The 9,174-nt window shown below is 28.7% G+C and overlaps 1 protein-coding gene across 1 annotated transcript; it reads left to right on the top strand.

Moving 5' to 3' along the window:
* The first annotated feature begins 4,267 nt into the window (after positions 1-4,267).
* LOC127080949 (ervatamin-B) lies at positions 4,268-7,539 on the top strand. Its single transcript, XM_051021235.1, has 4 exons — positions 4,268-4,820; positions 4,895-5,124; positions 5,221-5,361; positions 7,142-7,539. The coding sequence occupies exons 1-4, from the start codon at positions 4,280-4,282 to the stop codon at positions 7,364-7,366; spliced, it is 1,137 nt and encodes a 378-aa protein (XP_050877192.1). The 5' UTR covers positions 4,268-4,279; the 3' UTR covers positions 7,367-7,539.
* Positions 7,540-9,174: the final 1,635 nt, after the last annotated feature.

The raw sequence follows: 9,174 nt of genomic DNA, 5'->3' as shown, positions 1-9,174 counted from the left end.
ACTTTTCAGAATTAATACATTTTAGGTAAAAAAAATCTAATTTTGCATCATACTTCTCCCTGTTACTCCTTTTTACCCCTCTTACTCTAAATTAATTTATGTTTTCCTCACTTTTTTTGAAAACTAAATTCCCTCTTATCGCATTTCAAAAAATACGATCCTTCGAGATGGTCGTGGAAAAAATGATTCGAATAGAGTTGCCACCGAACTTTATTTATTCCAATAAAGAAAAAGGGAAATATCGATACAACTTTTTAAAAAGAAAAGAAGATGGTCGTCGCAACCATATTCGGGTTAGGGAGTCGATTAAGCAATGGGCGGGTATTAGCATACGTCACGTCTGTTGTACTCAAAAGGAACCTTTTAGTTAAACTTGCGATTGAATATTAGCTTATGTTAATTATTTTCTTGGAATGATAAAAATGCAAAAGGAAAATAATAAGGGTCGCAAAAATGTTTTTATTATGGTGCTTGACAAGATTGCGAGTCTTGCTCCTTCGTATCCTCTGGTACAATGGAATTCAAAACTTCGTAGTTTGGGGCAAAGACAAAATATATTTTTGGTTTTTTTTTGTTATAGTGCTTGACGAGACGTGAATCTCACTCCTATGTATCTCCGAATGCTATGGAGAACTCAAAGTTATGTAGTTCTTGGTAGAAAACGAGTGTTGGTTGATTTATTTTAAAGGATGAATGTTTAGGTCGCATTCTAACGGTTAAACATTGACTTTTTTTCTCGCAGATGAGAGACTTAGAGTTTTTTTTTTTGCGGTAGAAAGGATTATATTTGACCGCGTTCTTGCAGTTTAAACATTTAGTTGTATGCTCGTGCATGAGAGACTTAAGTGCTAGTTTGTATACGCGTTTGAAAGGACTAAACAATGTTCATTTGTGAAAAGGTTTTCAATCGCACGGGGGCGAGAAAATATAGGTTTGATTGATTGAATTTTGTTTTAATGAGCAAGTGCTTAGATCATATTATAATGGTTAAACGTGGGCTTGCTTGCTCGCGGTGGAGACTTAAGCATTAGTTTGTATTCATATTAGAATGAACTAAACAATGTCCTTTTGCAAAAAGAAGTTGATGATCGGACAGGGGAGAGGAATTATGGTTAATGTGTTTGAGTATGTTTTAGAGTTGGGAGATGAGTATTCAAACAGGGAGCTCTACAACTGTGTTCAAATAATCGGAGACTGAGGAAGGTCTAAACACAATCAATCCTTTTTCTTTTCAAATATTATGAAAGAATATGTGACAAATTAAGTCATGGTTCCTTTATGGAAGACGATTATTCGCACAGGGAACTCTACAGTAGTGTCCAAATAATCAAAGACTAAGGAAGGTCTAAACCCAATCAATCTTTTTCATTTTATAAGAGAATCAAACTTAGTCCTAATAATTAATGTGTTTTTAGAATGGAAGATGAATGTTCGGACATATAACTCTACAACATTGCTCAAATATTCGGGGAAAGAGAAACTTTACATCCATCTTTCCATTTTCATCAGTGTTGTTGTGAAAATGAGTTTGATATGGTTTGGTTATGAAAGTAGTTTTGAAATGGTTTGAAGTCGATAATGAAATTGGCTTGGACTGGAATTGTAATTAATTGAGAAAGAGGTTCGAATTTGAATTGAATCGAACCAGATGAAATATTTTGAGAAAAGATTCGTTTGGCGTTGGACCAATGGATGTGTTTAGTGAAAATGTTTATTTTAATCTATCTTATTACTTAATTGCAGAGTTGACCTCAAATGCACAAGTAAGCCATGATTACTCATGATTAGGCAATCAAATAGAAATGAAATTAATTAATTCAGATTTTATTAAATTAATCAATCAATCGATCTTATTAACTAAAAAAATGATTTTAATTGAAAATGATTTATTTGAATTTTGAAATGAAATAGAATCGAAAAAAAACTTAGAGGATTTTGCCAATGTTGATATTGCAGTCGAGTTGCATCTCTTCTTCATATTGTAGAGAATAACTGTTATTTTTGTCTATACAACACGTTAGAACTTACATCTGTTCATATTATAGAGTATAACTGATTAAATTTAGATCTCTTCATATTTTATCTGCAACATGTTAAAACTTACATCTCTTCATATCATATCGGAGAGAATAACAAATTAAATTTAGATCTCTTCATATTATGTCTGCAACATGTTAAAACTTACATTTAGGGTTATTTTAAAGTATATATTTTGATGAATATTTACCTATGATTTCAGGAATAATTTAGATGAAGATACATGAAAGTGAAGATACCATAATATTCAAAGTTGTAGATGCATTGACATAAACATTTTCTATTTTTATTTGAGAAAAATTCAAATATAGGAAGTGAAAACTTTTTATTTTATGTGAAAATTGTAAAAAATTAGTTTTAATTTATTTAATAGAAATTTACATAAATGTTTAATTTCAGTTATTTAGCTTTGCAAAAATATATTGTAAAATATTCTGAATAATTTTATTTAATATTAATAATATCAAAAAATAAAATTTAAACTTTATAGTATTTTTGAAAAATAAATTATAGAATCAAAAGAGACATGATAAATCTTACAATTATTTGCATTGATAAATCTTTTAGTAAAAATGTGACAATTTGATTGATTGAAACAATTTAAAGACAGAACTGATCTCAAATCAGATTAATCGATTTAGTAGATAAAATAGCGTTGGTGTAAAAAAATTGACAGTTAAAATGCAAAAACGATACACCAACCAATTAAGTAGCCAGAGTACGTTACATGTTAGCATTGTTCTACAAACCAATTAAGTAGCCAGAGTACGTTACATGTTAGCATTGTTCTTCGTGGAAGCTAACTTGTATTATATTGCAATAAATATTTGTAATATAATAAGAGCCGTTGACATTTTGATTTGAATATATTAAGATCTCTCATTGAACACAATAAAATAAGACTATGCATTATGTGATTATAAAAAGAGACTGCGGATTCCATCTAATTTAAATTATTTATGAACTAAATTTTGCAATATATATTTGTGTTTAATTTTAAATTAAATAAGTGATAAATTAGACACAATTAATATATAATTATATAAAATAAACATCAATAAAATAAAGTTCGAATAAAATAAACACGTACTTATTTTTATGAAAAAATCTCTCTTAATAAGTATTGTGTTTTTATAAGTTAAAGTTTTTGTGGTTAAAATTTTAAGAGTCTTACATAAAATATATGTTGATCAAACTGAGAAAATTGATCAAAAATGAAAAACTAGATCAAAGTGAAAAAATAGTACAGATCTAGATCCTATATGATCCTCTTAAATTGGTGAATCTTATTTTTTTCGGTTCATTTTACAGTTATTCGTTCATTTTACCGTTATCTTCAATTCCAGTGTTTCTTCCGTCGACTCTCAAAAAGGATGTATAGGTTACACACACCACTGCAAAGATGGTAAAAAATAAAAGATTAAAAAAGTGTATAAATAATAAAAATAGAAAAAATTTAATGACATCTAAATTAATCTTAGTCACTAACCTTTATTTGCTTCGTTTTCCATATAGTGTGCATAAATACAAATAAAAATATGAAATGTGAGAGAAGAAATAATAAAGAAAAGAAGATAAATAGTAAAAGAAATGAAAATATTTATTAGAGAAAAAAAATTAAAAAATCTAATAAAAATAATTCATATAAAAAATATTCTTAAAATTTAAAATTCAGTATTGTATATAGTAGCATTTTCTAAAGTAAGTGCCTCATAACTTTTTTTCATGTTTAATGTGAGACAAAAAATTACTCATAAAAACATTTAATTTTTTAAAACTAATATTGTATAACCAAAAACTCTATGAATTTTGTATATTTTTTTCTTCGTCTTTTTTCATCTTCTATTTTTTATGTTTGTAATTTTTTTTTTATTATTATTTCTCCATCTTTCATCTTCTACTTCTTATGGTTTTAACTCCCCAATTTAAATATTTCTCAAAGATACTTAGGTAAACAACGCATAGACAGCATTAATTTTTTATTTTTTTATTTGTAATCGTTGGACAGTTTTGAAAAACAAAATAGAAAAAAAATATAGATATTCAAAGCATGAAAATGGAAAGAGGTGATCTCAGGCTCTTTCAAATGTTCATATAAAATTGGCTAATGATTAACTTTAGGATATCAAAAAATATAATCTGTGAAGTAGAACTTGACATCTTAACTTATATTCTATAAATATGTGGAACTGACTTTTAAAAAACACACAAAGTTTTATCTTCAACTTTTTTCTAACAAAAAATGAAGATTTCCTACACCTCAAACCGATTTCTCCTGTTCATCATCTTCACTGCATGCTTATGTTTATACTTTGCTATTCAAAAGAAAAAACCTGATGAAAATGAAGATATCTTAATTATACCTTCCAAATTTGAGATCCCAACGAGTAAGTACACCACCACATCGGGTCTTATACTTGATAAGCTCCCTAATGAAGATGATGTTATAGAATTATTTCAAGTATGGAAGAAAGAAAATGGACGAGTCTACCATGATGTTGAAGAGATGTCAAAGAAATTTGTCACTTTTGTTTCAAATTTGAAGTATATAGTAGAGAGTAATGCAAAGAGAGAGTCACCTGATAGCGCCCATCTTGGTCTGACCAACTATGCTGATTTGAGCTCCACGGAGTTTGAAGAAACATACATGACCTTAAACACTGACGCCATGGATATTGTGAACGATGATGATGTTGAGGACGTAACATGTAGCAATCCACCTTCAACCTTGGACTGGAGGTCGAAGGGAGCTGTCACTCCTGTTAAGGATCAAGGCCTTTGTGGTAAGTTTGTTGTGTTTTTATAATTCATATCACATTCTTCTCTTGCACGCAAAATAATAATTCTTTTTCCTTAGGTTGTTGCTGGGCATTCGCAGCTGTAGGGGCAATTGAAGGAATAGTTGCAATAATGACAGGGAAGCTTATCTCCCTTTCAGAGCAAGAGCTTCTAGATTGTGTACCAGATGGAAGTTGTTATGGAGGAAGTGTGGACAGCGGGTTCAATTGGGTAGTACGAAACAAAGGGATTGCAAGACAAACATCTTATCCTTATACTGCAAAGAAGGGTGTTTGCAGAGCCTCCAAGGTTCTTAATTTCTATCAAAAACTACTAAGATTCTATGACCACGCATTAAAAACTACTAATATTTCATCTCTTATTTTTTTTCTTCATGAAATGTAGATTCAAAACAGTGCAAATAGTGGTATTGATTCATATAAGGCCGTGGCGAGATCAGATAGGGGACTATTGTGTGCAGTTGCTTACCAGCCTCTAGCTGTTATGATTTATGCCAAGACACCAAAATTTCAACATTACACCGGTGTAAGTGGTTATATAATGTAGAGTTATTAACTTATTCATTCACGTCCACTATTGACTTTGTTTAAACTCATTTAACACCTAACTATCTCATCAAGATTTTAAAAAAGTTTTTGTTACCGCACAAATGGCAGCCACAAAAACCGAATTGAAAAGTGTTGATTTTATTATTTACCATTTTCATTTTGTGAACAAAATCATTGTTGAACATAGTTATAATTAGGCATGTGCAAGAATAACCATCTACTATGAATTAAATTATTTTTATAGTTGTGGTTTATAAACGAAATTATTTGTTATAAAAATCAGTTTGAAATTCATAACCGATTTTGAACCGATTTAAAATTAAATCTAAATCGGTTTTGATTTTTTGAGAATTTTAATTTTAATTAAAATGATGTGTATTTGAATTTGTGTTGGAAGTTAAAGTCAGTGTTTTTTCAAATAATTAATTATTTTCAATTGTGTGCAATATTAAAATATAAAATTGTGGGAATATTTTTAAAGGGCAAAAGAAGAAAGGAAATATGTTACATAAAAAATTATTTTGTCCTTATAGATTACTTAATTAAATTTAAATTTTATTTTTTTAAAATCAATATAAATTTTTAAATTTCATTAGTCTTTAAAATATTTTTTTAAAATTAAAAAATAATTTTAAAAAAAATTATTCCAAAAGAAAAACTGAAAAATAATAAAATTTTATTCCAAATCAAAAGAGAAATAAAAAAAATCTGAAAATAAAACAATATTCCAAAAATGAAAAATAATAATTTTGATTCTTTAAATTTAAATTAAAAAAGTTTCTGAAGTTTTCTTTATTCGGAATTTTTGAATTTTTTTTTTGAAAATAAACAAAATTTTGAACAAAAATGTTATTTCAAAAATAAAAAATATATTTTTTTTAAAAAAAGTTATAAATAGTTTTTCAATAAATGATTTTTTAAGAAGTTCTAATAAATGATTTTTTTTTTTGAAATTTTTTTAAGAATATAATTTTTTAATAAAAAAAAAATTTGCATTTTTTTTTTATTTTGAAAATGAAAATTTGACTTTTATTTTATGAAATTTTAAAAAATTTACTTTAAAAAGTTGAAAATATAAATTTGGTAAACTTATAAATAAAATTTGGATTCTCAATAACTGAACCAGATTATTATTTTTACTTGTATATCTTTATATTTGAATCATAAAATGGTTACTCCTATTTATATTTTAGCATTTTTGTATTGAACTTTTAAATATTGAATAATTTGGATATCAATTTAGTTAAGAATAATCGATTTTTTTCATATCCCTAATAACAACCGCAAAATACCGTTGTGGATATGAAATGTTATTACCGCATTGTAATGGACGCAAAAGTTTCAAAATCAAAATATTTACGCATGATTTTAAATTATAATTTGAATTTGCAACTAGGTCTACAATATTGTTGATAGGATACTATAGACTTCGCATCAACATTGACCAGTTGTGTAATTTAAAATCACCAAAAACCATGTCTCACAATTTTAGCTATGTTTGTTCCATTCTTCTCACCAAAAATTAAAATTTTAGAACTCCTAATCTCAACTTTACTCTGATGTAAAGAAAAATGTTAACTTTGATTGTCTCTCAATGTATATTTTAAGCATCTCGTAATCAAGATTCATGCCGCAACACGAGTAATATTCATTGTAACAACCACAATGGCAGTATACACAACTGCAACTGCAATTCTTCCTAGTGTTTTTAAGTATTTTTACATTTGTTAATGAAGAACATATTTATCCATTGATAGGGAATATTTAGAGGAGAAGACTGTCCGTTGGATTCTACGATTGTAACTCACAACATGGTCGTAGTGGGTTATAATTCCAAAAACAATGAAGATTATTGGATTGTGAAGAATTCACATGGGACAAAATGGGGAATACATGGTTATATGTGGATCAAAAGGGACTATACTAAACAGTATGGAGTGTGTGCAATCAATAGATATGCTTATTTTCCGGTCAAAAAATAAAAGACTACATTTGAAGAATAAGTTAAAGCAAGGGTTATGGTTTTGTGAGTCTAGAGTTTATTATGTGGTTATTCTTGATGTTGTTTTGAATATGTCAATTCTCTTGTTCATAATTGTTATTCTTGATGTGACAGAGAGCAGTTATGATAATAAAATAGTTGGTATTTTATGATTAGTAGTCTCTTGCAGTGACTTAGAGAATTCAATTTACATCGTTCTTAATTTTCTTCGTTCTTGAAAAGAAAATATTTATATCTTGTTGTTTATAAATAAATTATATTTTTAATTGAATCATTACTAAAGAAAAATGTTAGAGAGATAAGCTCCAATCTCTCTCTAACTTCATAAACCTGAAACCAACAACAAGAACTACAACCAATTTCAAACAAAACAACAAATACAAAACCAATAAAACATCACACACACCATGAACTACAAGAAGATTGGAGGTGACAAGCAGAAATTGGAAGAATAAGATTTGGTTTTGCATCTATACCTTATCTTTTGATGATAACAATGTTGTATTTGTGTGAGAACACTTTTGGTACCCTAATGGTTTGTTATTGTGTAGCTTTAACAGTTAGTTCTGATTCTGAGTATATGATATGCAACGTCATTAATTTCTAAACATTGTGTTCCAAATTCCACCTCTACGCCAATCATAAGAAGTCCTGAAAGATATCAAGTTGATGCTGCAGTGTTCTTTCTATTTTTATGTTTATTCACTCCTGAGAAGTTTCTGAAGAGACGCCATATTGCTGCTGTAACGTTCTATCCACTTTTGCTTATGGACGTGACTCTGATTGTCAAGCTTCTGAAGAATGGAAAGCTTGTGAATTTTTTTTACTTAGCCAAAGATTATGAAGATCTCAAGCCAGACGTTGAGGGTGTCAAGATTCTGACTGAAGAGTCTGAAGATTATGAAGATTCTGAAGATACTAAAGATCTCAAGCCAGATTGTTGACGCTGTCAAGGTTCTGACTGATGATTATGAAGTTTTTGAATTCAGATGTATGTTTCTTCATTTCATGCTTCATAAGATCAAATGGATACGTGATCAAATAATACATAATACAAATCAAATATTCTTTTCGCTACCTGATATCATGGGAAAGGACAGTATTATACATCAGACTTGTCACTAAATTTGTGGGCGAAGGACAGTACGTAGTATCACTCCTTTCACCTATCCAACAATGGGGTCCTCTATATTTTTTTTCCCATTTTCCCTCCAACACTCTTTTTTTTTATGCTATATAAGTATGACTTGGAGACTTGAAGAAAATGCTGAAGCACTACAATAATTTGACAAGTCTATTTCTTTGTGAAAAACTATCAATTTTGTACACAATTTTTATTTAAGTATTTGTTTTTCATTTGTGTAAAATCTGCTTGTGTAGAAGTCGCTTGTAACAGAAAAAATATTACTCAAACTGTTTGTTTAATTTTCCATAAGGAGATTAGGGTATAGTTGGATCCTTGAGAAAACAAAGAGAGTTGTTCTTTGTGATTCCTTAAGAAGACTAGGGTATAGTCGGATCCTTGAGAAGACAAAGAAGGTTATTCTTTGTGATTATTGTAATCAGTTAATTATAGTGGATTAAATCCTTGTGTATGAGGCGGAATCACCTTGGTGGATAGACTAGAGTAGCTTTGAGTTTCAAGCGAACCAGAATAAAAATACTTGTGTTTTTATCTCTTTGTTCCTAACAGTTGTGTGATGTTTTTGAGTTGGTAAAAAACTTTTGTTTTTAAAAATCTAATTCAAACCCCCATTTCTTGTGTTTTTCACACCTTCAATTGGCATC

This window comes from Lathyrus oleraceus, chromosome 1 (assembly GCF_024323335.1).
Source record: "Lathyrus oleraceus cultivar Zhongwan6 chromosome 1, CAAS_Psat_ZW6_1.0, whole genome shotgun sequence".
Lineage (NCBI taxonomy): Eukaryota > Viridiplantae > Streptophyta > Magnoliopsida > Fabales > Fabaceae > Lathyrus > Lathyrus oleraceus.
This window is presented reverse-complemented; position numbering and strand designations above follow the sequence as displayed.

Bases quoted from the DNA above. Each gene is read 5' to 3' on its own strand.
- LOC127080949 (XM_051021235.1), top strand. From the start codon at position 4,280: ATGAAGATTTCCTACACCTCAAACCGATTTCTCCTGTTCATCATCTTC. The intron at 5,125-5,220 runs GTTCTTAATTTC...CATGAAATGTAG, and splicing joins GTGTTTGCAGAGCCTCCAAG to ATTCAAAACAGTGCAAATAG. The intron at 5,362-7,141 runs GTAAGTGGTTAT...ATCCATTGATAG, and splicing joins AATTTCAACATTACACCGGT to GGAATATTTAGAGGAGAAGA.